Here is a 14,701-nt window from a genome sequence, read left to right as displayed (position 1 = left end):
CCCTCAACCCTTCCAAGCATGATATCCTTTTCCAAGGACTGGTAGAAAAGACAGATAGAAACCTGTCACTTAGATATAATTGAAGAATATTTCATTCAACCAAAGATGATTTGATTATTCAGGTAACGAGGATTTATACATACTTGAGCTCCGTGGCCTAAGTGGTAAGGAGTTGTGCTACCACCTCAAAGATAGGTAGTTCAAATCCATAAGCTGCTCTGAGGAAGAAAGATAGGCAGTTTCCTCCTGTGAGATTTATAGCTTATGAAAACCAACTGGAAATTCAGCTATGAGTGAGTATCAGCTAATAACAAGATGTACATACTATGTAAAGGTAACACAAGAGACACAGCCATAAAGAATTTGGCAGTTTTGTCCAGTTAAATGCCATATATTATCATTGAACTTCTTGATTGTCTAAGATCAAGAACTTCACTCCTGATTCAGTTCAGGATGTTATGGGATCCTTATGATGTAAAATATGACCTAATTGTTCAAGGGACCAGTTTTCCTTAGACAGTGGGATTAACAGAGAAAGAAAGAGACTGAGAGACAAAGAAAGTTAGAATTAGAATTGAAGTAAGGGGAGATATCAGGGGACTTGATGGAAGATATCAGATATATAGCTACAAATATAATCCAACCATATTAAATTGATTTTGCATAATTAAAGTAGTGTCTCTTTCAGGAATATAGGTTGAGCTTATACAAGGAAGTCTAAACATTAATTTTGAACATCAACACATTAACTATAGGAAAACAGCCACTTTTTAAAAAAACAGAAGCTAAATCCATTTTGATAAAATTCAATAATCATTCCAGTATTTTACTTCATGTTAAATTTTGCAAGTATCCCATCAAAGTGAAACTATCTGGAAGAGTCACCTATGTGGTTCTGAAGCCTGGGAAGGAGAAGGTAATGTTATCCTCAGGTGCAATTTATATGCACTTTCTCTGGTTTTGTTTTATCTAGAGAATCCTAGAGAATAATTGAAAGAACTCTGACCTGTAAAGAGAATTCAGTGTGATGATTAGTTAAAATATCTTAGATTTTTAGCTATTGATAATTATTGTTAGTGAATCTGAATATATAGGAAAGAAGTATACTAATAACAATAGCTTCAAAGAAGCTGAAACATTTAGGTGTAAATTTCCTTTTAAGCTCAACTAGGAGACAAAAAGGTATTCAAGAGAAGAAAAGGCAAACATTACTCTTTCAGGAAGAGGAGTTAGAACCCTTGAAATGTGACATTTTTAGCCATTATCTTGATCTCCAGCTGCCTTACCTGTGGACATACGGTCTTGTAAATCATCAACAGCTGTGGGGCCAATATAAGAGAGCACTTTCCACACTGTGAGAAATGATGGGATGACGGTGGAGAGATTGTGAGGAGACCGTGGCAAGGTGTAACCAGAGGAACCCTGGTAATGGCTGTAGTTTAAGGTTTTGCTTGCTGGATGATTGAAGGAAAAGCTGACTTGTAACTGCTCTGAGGCAAACCTTGCTGGAGATTGAGGAAACCAAAGACTTCTTGCATTGCTGCTACTGAACTGAACCTGAACTTTCTCTAATTGGGGAATTGTGCCTTGTTAATCTGGCTTGGCTCTCCTGGACTAAACCTGTACTTTCATGGGGTGATATTCCTTGCCTCCCCAACTCTCCAAGTTATTTCCATAATTAACACCACAACATGAGTAAAGTCTGTGAGTCAACAATGAATACTGGACCTGATTGATTGGTAGAAGTAGGTGCAGGAAGGAGCATGGGAAGCGGCCTGTCTGACCAAGCAGCCACCTGTTTGCTGGCATGGATATTATGGGTGGGAAAAGCTTCCCTTTATGAAGTGGGCAGGAGTCTGACTCAGCCGCCCTCCTGGTGCATCATCAGCTCCTTTTACACAGGAAGAGGGAAGATGATCATGTTTACTCATTGTCATGTGCTGTTGAATCAGTTTGAATTCTTGATGACCCCATGTAACAGAATAGAATTCCCCCATAAGACTTACTAGGCTGCAAGAATGGGGATACCTTGTCTCAGTGTTATCAGGAGAACATAGGCCTTGAAAATGGACATCACACTTGGAAAGGAAGAGTCAGTGAAGGAGAGGAAGTCCCTCAATGCAGTGAACTGACAGTGACAGCAACCGTGGATTTACACACAGTAGAGATTGTGAGGTTGGCGAAGGATCGGGAAGGGTTTCTATCTGTTGTAGATGGGGTCACTGTGAGACATACTTGGCTTGAAGGCACCTAGTGACAACAACAACAACAACAAAATTTCCAAATCTTTTCCTCACATAGCTGCTGACTGGGTTTGAACTGCTGTACATGAACTCATGCCCACCCCCCACTCCCCCCAACCCCCCCCCCGCAAGCCTCCTTATTTGTAAAGGTGTTAGATGTAAATCTTGAGGTAAAACTACCTGAAGAGGAGGGGCAGAGTCTCTTTAAGATGAAGCTGGGCCCTGAGAGAAGGAAGGAGGGGCGGGCTGAGGAGCTGTTGAACAGACTTGACCTTCAGCCATGATGTTGTGGGACTTGGGGGAAAAGTGTTTTTGTTTTGATTTTTTTTTAAAGTAGGAGGAGTCCTTGGGAAGGTGCAAACTGTTAACAAGCTTGGCTGCTAATCAGAAAGTTCAAATTCACATATGCCTTCGAGGAAAGGTTTGATGACCTGTTTTTTTAAAAATCATTCATAGAAAACTCCACAGACACTCACTACAAAACCAACCCCACAAGAGGAAAAGGGCAGGATTTGTTCAAGGATCACGCTCAGAAGGCAGGAAGGACTAGAACTGAAGGACAGATAGAAACAAGAATCACAGGGAGGATCTAGGAAGGGTGCTGCTTGATGCTGGGATTGCCATCAGGGTCACTGACCAAAGTATACATTTTTGGATGGAAAGCCAGTGTTGCTCTATAAACTTTGATCCAAATCACAAGGAAAAGTTAATAATAGAAAGAACTCCATGGAACAGTTCTCTGGTACACAGGAGGTCTCCACAAGTTGGAATTGGTGGACAACAACTGCTTAGCAAGGTTTGCTTTTGCCAATCTCCATTGCTTCTCATTCATACAGATCTTCTCTGAACAGAATCATTGCTTCCACTTGGCTTTGAAGCCGACTTTGTGCCTCTTTCAGATCCATCTCCATGCTCTGACTGGTAGCAAGGAGGGAGTGGAAAGACCCAGTTACACTGGACTTTTATAACTATGTAAAAAAAGTAAAAGATTCAAATCAAGTTCAGTTCTTTGGGCCTGGGTTATTACCTTCAACTGAAACAATGATAATGTAATGACAGAAACAAAATGGTAGAAGCTGTGGTATCACAGTGCTTAAGGGCTGGACTCTTACTGCGATGCTATCTCAGTAAGTGGTTCGAAGTAGAAAGGTTAGTGGTTCAAGCCCACCAGCTACTCTAAGGGAGAATGATGAGGCAGTTGGCTCCCATAGAGAGTTCTGGCCTCACAGATGCCATGGGAAAGAAAGTTCCACGCTGTCCTAATGAGTTGGCATCTATTTGATGGCTGTAGTTATTTTATTCTTTTGACACACTGCACACTGGGGTCCTGCATCCAGCGTGGTTCAAGTAATTCTCCCAGTACTTTTGGGGGTGGCTGGGCAGGATCTGAATACCGTTGTGGTTGGGAGCTGTCTGTACTGCTGGGTGTTGGTTGGCTGGTTGAGCTGACATCTCATTTACTGGCCAAGAACGAGCTAACTGCCCAGGGAAGTGCCCAGTCCTTGTCAGGTCAGAAAAGCCCCTCCTTTTTGCTTTAAGTAAACCGTCCTGTCCACTTTCAGGAGATTGGCTGTGCTTGAGGCAAATATGAACCAAGAACTACTAAGATAAACATTTGGATGTGAACTGTAAAGAAATACAAAAGGAGTCTCTTAAACTGTGACTTCAGCCATAACGCCCTTTATGTCAGTGTAATTATAAACATGAAGTGACACTTTTGAACTTGGCATTTCCACAGCCAGAGCCAACCGTTCGGAGCGCTCAGGTAACGAGTCCTCTGTGTTTGTGTTGCAGGCCACCTTTTCCTGCAGCTGCGAGGAGCAGTACGTGGGCACTTTCTGCGAAGAGTTCGACGCCTGCCAACGGCAGCTCTGTCAGAACAATGCCAGCTGCATCGACGCGAGCGAGAAGCAAGACGGCAGCAACTTCACGTGCATTTGCCCTGCCGGTACGACGTCGGTTTTAATCGTGCTCTCACGTCTGTCTGTAGCGTGCGTTCTTAGTAATGAAAGGTGACCAAGCGATGCTTTCTCCAAACAGCTGGTGCAGAGGACAAGCCCACGATCTCTTTTAGTTCCATCAGGCTGCACCTTACGTGGACTCTCTGAGCAGCATGCGTGGTTAAACCTGGAGTGTTGACGGCAAGGCCGGAAGGTCGAGTCTAGCTGGAGGTGCTTTGGATGAAGGGTGTGGTGATCTGCGCCTGAAATATTGACCCTTGAAACCCCTAAGGAGAATAATGCTATGACACATGGAATGTGAAATCACCTTGAGTCAGACAGAAGTGACTTAGTGACAGCTGTGTGTGGGTGTGCATGTGTGTGTGTGTGCCTGCATCCGTGCCCGCGCACGCACGCACACACACACACACACACACACACAGAACACACACACGCGCGTGCACTGCAATCAGGGCTGAAGGAGGCAGTTCACATGAGAGTAAGTGCTGTGTCCTCTGACTTGCCTCTTGGTGTTGGAATGCTTCTAATTTAGCACTCTGCCATCTTTGTTCTGAGAGAATCATGTCTTAGTCATATAGAGACTTGAATGTTTTCAAAACAATTAGACAAGTATCGGGAGCTCTGGTGGCCTAGTGGCAAGAAGCTTCACTGCAATTCCAAAGGTGTGCAGTTCGAATCCACCAGATGTTCTGCTGGAGAAGGAGGGTCAATCTCCTCCTGTACCAGTGAGATACAATTTGACGGTGCACATGCAAAAAAATAATAAAAGAAAATAAAAAAATAAAAACAATTCTACAAGTATCTATTGATACTTCCTGGCTGGTGCAATACTGAGTGACTATATTAAGTAATTTTTAAAAAAGAATTTCATATTGATTTATATACAAAAGTCATATACACCTTGTGTCTCACATACATTGTATTTCATGCATCCCTCCATTCACATTGTGTGTCACATTATCATTCTCTTGTCTTGTGGTTTTTAAAAAAATTTTTTTTTATTATTTTTGTGTGAGTGTACCGTCAAATCAGATCTGACTGGTACAGGAGGAGATTGTCCCTCTTACCCCGGCAGAGCATCTGGTGGCTTCGAACCGTGTGCCTCTGGTATTGTAGTTGCAGCTCCTTACCACTAGGTCACCAGAGCTCCCCTTTGTCTTGTGTTTTATAAAATTAATCACCAGTGATTCAGACCCATCTTTACCCTGCCTTTTCAGGTCCTCATTTTAAATCTAGTATAAACTGTACAAGTTATAGAAAGTCCTAATCCTCTAGTTTGAATGATGTTCGTTTTCTTGATGTGTGTTCCTGAACTAAAATTCTTGGCGTGCTAGTCTTCGTCTTACAAACTTGGCCTTGTTGTTGGGAGAGGCTGGTCCTTGGAAAGAGACATCACACTTGGAAAGGTGGAGGGTCAGTGAACGAGAGGAAGAGCCTCAACGACATGGATTGTCACCGTGACTGTACCAAGGGCCTTGAGTATGTCAGAAGTGATGAGGATGGCAGAGGACAGGGCCGGGTTCAGATCTGGGCTCCGAACAACAGCGAGAACAGGAGTAGAATGCCCAAGGCAGGTGGTTTCAATTGTTGTGTACTGTTGAGTCAGCACCAACTCATAGCTCACCCTCCAGCAGATTCGCAGAGGCAGTAAATCACACGGAATCTTTCTTCTGTGGAGCAGCTGGTGGATTCGAACTATGTGCCTTTGGATTGGCAGTGCGACTCCTCCCACTAAGCCACCAGTGCCCCGTGGTTGGTCTTAAGAAGACTTAAGGGGTATTTTTGGTTCAAGGTTCAAAAACTATATAGAGGCAGTAGATTCAGGGGCTTCCTCTAGCCTCCATAACTCCAGGAAGTCTGTAGTCCATGAGAGGTTGAACTTCTGTTCTGCGCACGTTGGCCAAATCGTTGACGTTGCTTGATTGGTATGTGGATTGTTGTATTACCGTGAGAATGTGTTTGTTCTCAGTGCTGTGTTCATGGCTGGCCCTGCTCTGTTTTCACTGCTTGACCCTGTTTCCTAGCTGTGGGGGGTTGGGGGGGGCGGAGTCCTTTACTGCAGTGAGTCTCTGTTAGTCCATCTCAGTGAGCATTTTACCCCAGCCTTGTCCCTCTACCAAACATGATAAACAGCCTTCAAAACACCTTGATTTCTCTAAATTAATATGCATGTTGGAACCTTTAAGCATTGATCAGTTTGGAAAAAACAACTCATCTTCACTGATATTTTACACCATGTTGTTTTCTGTGAGCTGCCTCGCTAGTTGGGAGTTGTTCATCTCTGAGGAAGACAAGCTGTTCTTCCTCTCCTAGAGGTTTAGAGCAGTTGGGGAACCATGGAGCTATTGAACGTCTTCTCTGCCGTCCTGCAGTCGGCAGTTCTCACATCTCCCTCCGCACCCCTTACTTTATTCACACGCGGACCCCAGATGGGCCCACGCAGGCTGCCGTCTCAGCCATCACGTCTCCTTCAGGGTCTGTCGACCCTCAGCTGTTGTAATCTGCATTGTCACAACACCAACCACGGGGCTCCCACCCCCATAATCCTGGCCTTTCTTCACTCTCTAGAACAAATCCTCTTCTGAGGTAGAAATTATTTCATTATTAATTAATTAGGTCTTTTCCTCAAATACCCTGACTCTCTCTTTACTCATCAAACTTAAAAAAAAAAACCCCTTATTATTTATTTATACCATTATTCACTTTTAAGAAAAAAATATGCAATTGTTTACTTTTAAACAATCGTGCATATACATTGTTTCACTCATATACATTTTGTTTTATATAATCGCTCTGTACATTGTGTTTTATATTATTAATTACTGTTGATCTGTTATTTTTCCTTTCCATCTCCTCAAGTCCTCATTACACCCATCTATTTCTTTTCCCCAGTCCCCACTGCTGCCCTGGTGATTCCCTCTTCCATCTTCCACACTCCTTCTCCCCTTTCTCTTTTAAACAGTTCTGTCTATCTCCCTATCTTATTCCTATTTGCTAATTGCAATAGTTAAACAGCACTAAAGAACAATGAAGTATTTATCAAGTAATACACAACATATAGGAAGCATGAGTGGCATCTGCTTCCTAAATAACACACCTCCGGAAACTCTATGAACTTTGATAAATGTTGAAATTGTAGAGGGGCTTCAGGCCTTTTGTTCACAGGGTCGCTGTGAGTCGTGTTTGACTCGAAGGCAATCAACAATGACAACACTCAACATAGGGGTGTCTAGAGAACATTATATTGAGTGGCATAACCCAGTAACAAAAGCACAAATACTGCATGAGGCCACCACGGTGACAAGAGGAGGGTAAGTGAGGAGGGCAGAAGAAGTGGGAGGCTAGAAATAGAACGGGCAGACAAATCACAGTCACACGGGAAGGACTGAGGTGAAGACAATATGGCTCATTGAACATTTGAACCCTTTCAAGTTTTTTCACAGGTGTCAACTTTTTCTTCCCTTCCCTCTGCCCCTCCCCTCCACCACAAGAAACTCACAAGCCTCCCAAATGTTCCCTTTCTCCATTCTAGCCTCTATCACCTCCACCTCTCCCTCAGTTTTTCATCTCAAAGACACACACACACAGCCCAACCCAACAACAATCAAGCTGAAGTTTCTCGAGTATTTACCATGTGCAGTCTCCGCCCATGCGGTTTACAGCCTGTACAAACCTACTGAAGATCAGTTAGGAGTCACTTCTCACTCGGTGGCAATGAGTCACGAGTTTGTTTTAGTCTTGTGCTGAGTATTTCCCAAGGGTGAGTCCCTCCTTTCAAAATAGAATTTATTTCAATAGTAAAGTATTAAAATACAGTTGTGACAGTAGAAGGTAATAAAGTAGAAAGTAATATGCAAAATTAATAAGATGTAATACTAAGTTTTAGAGTAAAATTAGTTTTAGCACAAGAGTTTATGCTCAACTTGTATCTGAGAGACCAGCCAATATTCTATATATATTATTAACTATACCAGGAAAAACACCACTATTTGCTGTTTAAACTAACAGTTACAATTCAAAGACAGGTTTATATTCCTAGGAAAGCACTTTTGAAAATGTAAGTATAAATATTGGGGACATATTTTTTTTAAACTGGCCTCATTTCAGATTGATAAAGCTGTTTTTGAAAGGAACATGGGATTCACTTTCACTAATTCACCTTTATGATTAAGACAATGTCAAGTAAATACATCCTTTTTGGATGAAACAAGATGTTCTGATAAAAATGGGACAAGGTCACCTGCTTTCATTATGTGGTGTGACATTCTCAAAACTTATAGGTCTCAGATGGAATAGTGAGTGAATTCTACTCATCCATTTCTCAAAGTTTTATTTACAATCATAATAGAGATATTATCTGTATATAGAACAAAAAAATGAAGTAGAAGATAGTTGGATAGTATTAGGGATCTCTTCAGGAACTGTGTTTTAGATTTATAGTTTGCAGAATAGAATAAAATAATCTCTGTTGTTGTTGTTGTTATGTGCCATCGAGTTGCTTTCAACTCATAGCGACCCTATGTATAACAGCCCTAAACTCCGCTCTGTCCTGTGCCAATCGCACTGTCTCTGACACTCCCATCCCAATTATCCCAGTCACCGAATCAGTCCACCTCATAGAGGGCCTTCCTCTCCTGCGCTGTCCCTCCACCCTCCCAAGTATGATGTCCCTCTCCAAGGACCGGTCTCTCCTCACAACATGTCCAAAGTATGTTAGACAGAGCCTCAGAATCCTTGCCTCCAAGGAGCCACCTGGTTTAACCCTTTCCAGGACAAATCTGTTTGTTTTGCTAGCAGTCCATGGTATTCTCAATACTCTTCTCCAGCACCACAGCTCAAAGGCATCAATTCTCCTTCTATCCTCCTTGGTCATTGTCCAACTCTCTGATGTATAACAAGTGATTGCGAAGACCATAGCCTGTATCAGACGCACCTTAGTCTCCAGAGAGACACCATTGCTCTTCAGTACTTTGGAGAGGTCCCTAACAGCAGACTTTCCCATGGCAATGCGCCTTTTAATTTCCTGGCTACTGGTGCCAAGACTGTTGACTGTGGAGCTAAGCAAACTAAAGCTGTGTACAATTTCAATCTCTTCACCATCCATCCTGATGCTGCCAATTGGTCCAGTGGTGAGAATCTTTGTCTTCTTGACATTGAGCCTCAATCCATATTGTAGGCTGCAGTCCTTGACACTCTGCAGCAGGTGCTTCAGGTCAACAAGATTGGTGGTGGTGAAAGAAAATAATCTCTAGGGAAAAAAAATGCCGACATAGCAGCACTATATTCACCAGGAACCCCAGGGCCTGTGGTTCTGTATAAAGTGGCAGGAAACCAAACCTTCTGGCTGCTTACAGCATCACTCATTTTCCCTTTAAAAGGTGCCTCTTGAAGGGAGCTCTGGTGGCCTAGTGGCAAGATGCTGCCCTGCAATCCCAGAGGTATGTAGTTCAAATCCACCAGATGCTCTGCTGGAGAAGGAGGAGGCAATCTCCTCCTGTACCAGTCAGATCTGATTTGACAGTACACATAAAAATAATACAATAAAAATAAAAAAAAAATTTTAAAGGTGCCTCTTGAACTCCAGTCCATCACCCTTGGAAAGTTGAAAGTCCATCAAGGATCTTCTCATCCATTTCTACCAAGTTCACTTTGAAAATCAGTTTATTATTTCTCCTGTCAGTTGTTGATATAGTAACCTGGTTCATGCAACTCTTCTTCCATTGATAATCTAACTTCTCACCAGTCTCTTTCAGGCAACAGTAAGATTTGTCTACATCCAGCTTGGTAAAGAATCGTGTCATTCTTTTGACCAAGCATTGCCAGGGGTTCTGTGAGGATCCTGGAGTGCCAGGTAACTGGCTATTCAGAAGCATGCGATCAAGACATGTGGGCTGAGAAAAACTCATTCCTTGTACCAGCTGATCTATGTTTGAGGGGGCGGTTTCCAGTGAGGAAAGACCTGTTTGTGGTTCTGGTTGAGTGGTAGAGTATTTCACAGTTTCTTTGCTATGCTTAGACAACCCACCCAGAGGCTCGGATGCCCCTCTTGACATAATCTGGGGCCTCCCGGGCCCTTTCTTGAGTGGTTTATTGTACTATCTGTCTTTTTGATATTTGCGATGGTAATCCTTACTGATGGATTTTTTCAACCAAGATTTTATGCAGCAGAGCTAAAGAAGCAGAATCAGTTTTTCCCCAAAGGTTGGGTATGTTTTTCCCCTCTTTCCATTCTGAATCCTCCTGAAAGTTGTCACTATGCTGGTTCCATGGTGATTCTCCAGCCAACATTACAGTAAGGACTATCCCCCAGGACTGAACATCAATTGGTTCTACATTAAATTCTCTTCTCTTCAGAAGTTCCCTGTTATCCAGTAGGAGATCCTCTGACTTTATATCTCTGTGTGTTGTTTCAATACCATGCAGATAAACCACCCCTGCCTTTAGCTGATGGAAGAACCACTGAGCTTGTTCAGACATGCCTGTGTCAGGTTCAGTTATAGCAAAAAGTTCTCCCCACAACAGTACTCCAGAAATAGATACTGGATATTACTTTCTCTCCTGCATCCGTGGGATTTCACTATACTATCATGATTTAACATTTTATTGATACAGATATCTTTCTTAATATTTTCTGCACAATCTATGGCACACTTTATGTCTACAATCTTCGTTGCAACCTCTTGTTCAGTTCTTCAGTTTATTGCAAGGTGAACTCTCACATTTTCAGCCAGAGTTCAGAAAAAAAATTTCCAAGTTTATTCTTTCCTCATTTTTTGTAAGCTTAATATAGCAATAGTTTGAAGTTCATAAACTCTAAGAGTTCCAATTAAAAAGTCTTTCTGTGTGAACCCTTGCCCAGTGTCTGCACCAGGTCCCAGTCCTCCACGAAGGGCACCACCATCTCAGGACCACCTTCCCTGTAACTGCCCATAGCACCATGTCACAGGTCCTCACAGGCATCCAGACTGTGGCCAAGGAGCTCACTGGCCACCCCTCTTGAAGTGTCCCAAGGGTGATTTTTATTTTCATTTTAACTGAGGTTTTAATGAAAGTTTATAGAGAACTTGGATTTCCATTCATTCATTGTTGCACATTTTCCTCCCTAGCCAAGCCCCAGTTCACTTTTCTCTCTGAAAAAAAAAATTCTTTCATTGTTGCACAGTTGCCCCCACCTCCAGTCCACTTTGCTATGCAGCTCTTATTCTGGACTGTTGTCATGCAAATAATACCTAATCATATATTCTTTTAAAACAGTTTTCCCCCTTCATTTGTTTTATTGCAGCGTACATTATTTATCCGCTCTTTTTCTGGTTCTTACCCAACCCCCATGTCAGTTCTGTATTATAACAGTGGCATTATGCACTATTTGTCCTTTTGTGATGGAGATATTTCACTCTGCACAATGTCCTCCAGAGTCACCCAATGGTGATTTTTAAAAGCATTTTAATTTTATTGTTCCCCAGTAAATATACAGTAAAACATAGGGCAATCTTTACACAACTCTGTTTTAAATACTTTTAATAATAGTGTTTCCTTAGATGAGAAAAGTGAGACACAGTGAGGATTTGTAACTTGTCCATGTGTGTTAGTCCAGAAAACACAAGGATATAATACAGTAACAAGTAGCTCCTCGAAACTCAGTGACTTCCAAAAAAAATGCTAGTTCCAGATGAGGACAACTGTCCTGTGGGAGATGACTTAGGGATTCAGTTCTGTTTCACGCTATGAAGGTACCATCCCTAAGAGATGTTGCTCCCAGGGCCTGCTGAAATGGAAGGGAGAGCTGGAAGTCACATCAGATGTCTGGAAGGCTCTTCCAATCATTTGTACCACTCCTCACCATCTAGGCTTCAGGCACTTAGTCCCCAGACTTCTTGACTGGGAAGAACCCAGGTGCTGAACCAATGGAGATGTTGTTGTGTTGTCTCCATCACACCAGGTTGTCATGTGAAATAACTATTGGGGCTGATACGGAACTCAGGACCATCTTCCTGCCTCTAAAACCTGTGTTCTTGCTAGTCCTGTTACACAGCAAAGCCCGAGGAAGCTGCCAAAGGCAAAACCTCAAGAAACCTGGCAAAGCAAGGCAGCTTGTGGCGTTCTGACATTCCCAGGTTCCCCTGCACTAAGGTTCCCTAGAAGATCCGGTAAGGACTGATGCCTTTGAATTACGATGCTGGTGAAGAATATTGAATATACTGTGGACTTTCAGAAAAAGGAACGTGCTTGTCCTAAAGAAGCATACAGCTAGAAGAAGAATAGATGCCTTCAAGTTGTGGTGCTGGAGAAGAGAACATACCGTGGGCTGCCAAGAAAGAAAATAAATCAGTCTTTCTTGGAGAAGGTGAAACCAAGTGTCTCCTTGGAGGCTAGGATTTTGAAGCTCTGTCTCCATACCTTGGGCACGTGGCCAGGAGAAGGACATCATGCTCGAAAGGGTGGAGGGACAGGACAGGAGAGGAAGACCCTGGATGAGATGGATTGATACAGTGACTGGAGCAATGAGGGTTCGTGTGTCAGAATTAGTGAGACTGGCTCAGGACAGGGAAGGGTTCAGAGCTGCTGTATGGTGATACAGCACAGGCAACTCAACAGCACATAACAACAACATACTATATTGGTTGTTTTTGGTGTTTTTTAAAATTTTTATTATATAAGCCTCTTGTTTAGAATCAACAAGACCTCGGGGAGGGCCTTTGTATTTAAAGTTAGTTGTTATTTATTTTTGAGGAACATTCTTCTAAGTGGTACAGCACTGTTCTGTCTATAAGCTGTACTGATGTAACCTCAGGTTGCTATGATGCTGAACCTTGTGCCACTGGGGTGTCAAATGACATAACGTTTACCCATGGTGGACAGTGTTTGGTGGAGCTCCCAGTTTAAGACAGGTTTGGATGCATGAGTGACATCACTTTCTAAATAACATGCCTCTGGAAACTATAAACTTTGATAAATGTCGATATTTGTAGAGGGGCATCAGGCCTTTTGTTCATAGGGTCACTATGAGTCATGCTTGACTCAAAGGCAATCAACATCACCACCACCACCACCAACAGCTAGAATGCTCTTTGGAAATAATGATGATAAGACTTCATTTTATATACCTTGATTATATCATTAGAGGAGCCAGGCTCTGGAGAACAAGATCTTGTTTTGGGGAGGTGGAAGATGAGTGAAGAAGGGGAAGGCCCACAGCGCAATGGATTGGCTCAGGGGCTGCAAGCATGGTTAAAGCATAACAGTGGCTGTAAAAAGAGTGCTGGTCTGCAGGCGATGTGCCCTTCTGCTGTAGATGGGGTTTCTAGGAGGCTGAAACCACTGGATAACATCTAATCACAACAAAACAACAACCAAACCCATTGCTCTCAAGTTGATTCCTAGACCCAGCAAACCCGGAGGACAAAGCAGAGCTGCCCCAAGAGCTGCCAAAGCCATAATCGTCATAGGAGCAGGCTGCCTCGCCGTTCTCTCCCAGAACAGCTGGTGGGGCCTACCAGTAACCTCTTGTTAGCAGCTGGCTTCCTCAACCACTGCATGACCACAACTCCAACAACAGCCACCTTTCTTTGGATGCAACCAAAGTGCGCCCTCTACCTTCCTGCTGCACATGTGAAGTTCAAAATCTTACTGTTTCTCCCAGCTTTTAGCTTTTTCATGCCAAACACACCTTTATAAAGAGGGGAAAAAATACTTGGCAGATTTGTCCAGAAAAGGAGGCTGGTGGCTTTAAGTGGGGCATTGATAATCAATTCAATTCCAACTCTTCTGAGAAAGTTATCACTCCCCAATAGGAAAATGACATTTCTTTTGTGTAAGAACTATTTACAAGTTAATTAAGTGGGGAAACGACAATCTTTTTAACAAATGGTGCTGGCAAAATTGGAAAACTACCTGTAGAAAACTCAAGCAAGAGCCACACCTCACTCCATACACAAAAACCAACTCAAAATGGATTATGGACCTAGGACTAAAACCAAGACTATACACTTCATTAAAGAAAAGCTTGGAAGAACTCTAGAAGTCCTAATCCACAACACAAACAGTCTTCCAAACATCCTGCAAAGTCTACAGTCAGGAGAAGATAAAATAGATGAATGGACCTTCTAAAAATCAAATCCCTATGTACATCCAAAAACTTCTCCAACAGGGTAAAAAGGGAAGCCACAGACTCAGGAGAAGATAAAATAGATGAATGGACCTTCTAAGAATCAAATCCCTATGTACATCCAAAAACTTCTCCAGCAGGGCAAAAAGGGAAGCCGCAGACTGGGGAAAAATATTTGGTAATGACATGTCAGATAAGGGATTTATAACGAGAATTTATAAAATACCTGAGCACCACAACAAGATAAAGGTAAATAACTCAATTGAAAAATGGGCACAGGATATGAACAGACACTTCACCTCCCAGTCACAAAAGGACAAATATTACATGATGCCACTGTTGTAGAATGGGACTGTCCTTGGGGTTGGGGAGAGACTGAGTAAGATGGGTTC

The 14,701-nt window shown here is 42.6% G+C and overlaps 1 protein-coding gene and 1 pseudogene across 1 annotated transcript in view; one reads left to right on the top strand and one right to left on the bottom strand.

Annotated features, from left to right (window-relative positions):
- DNER (delta/notch-like EGF repeat containing) overlaps positions 1-14,701 on the top strand; it is a 435,255-nt gene that overhangs the window by 276,160 nt on the left and 144,394 nt on the right. Inside the window, exon 9 of the mRNA XM_006890327.1 lies at positions 4,038-4,191. Coding sequence (XP_006890389.1) covers positions 4,038-4,191 — 154 coding nt within the window. The remainder of the gene's footprint in view (positions 1-4,037; positions 4,192-14,701) is intronic.
- On the bottom strand, positions 9,413-11,105 carry LOC102864885 (annotated as a pseudogene).

The sequence above is a fragment of the Elephantulus edwardii genome, unplaced genomic scaffold (genome assembly GCF_000299155.1).
Source record: "Elephantulus edwardii isolate Elephantulus edwardi_28Jun2011 unplaced genomic scaffold, EleEdw1.0 scaffold00087, whole genome shotgun sequence".
Taxonomy (NCBI): Eukaryota; Metazoa; Chordata; class Mammalia; order Macroscelidea; family Macroscelididae; genus Elephantulus; species Elephantulus edwardii.
The sequence above is the reverse complement of the archived record's forward strand: the minus strand, read 5'-3'. Positions and strand labels throughout refer to the sequence as shown.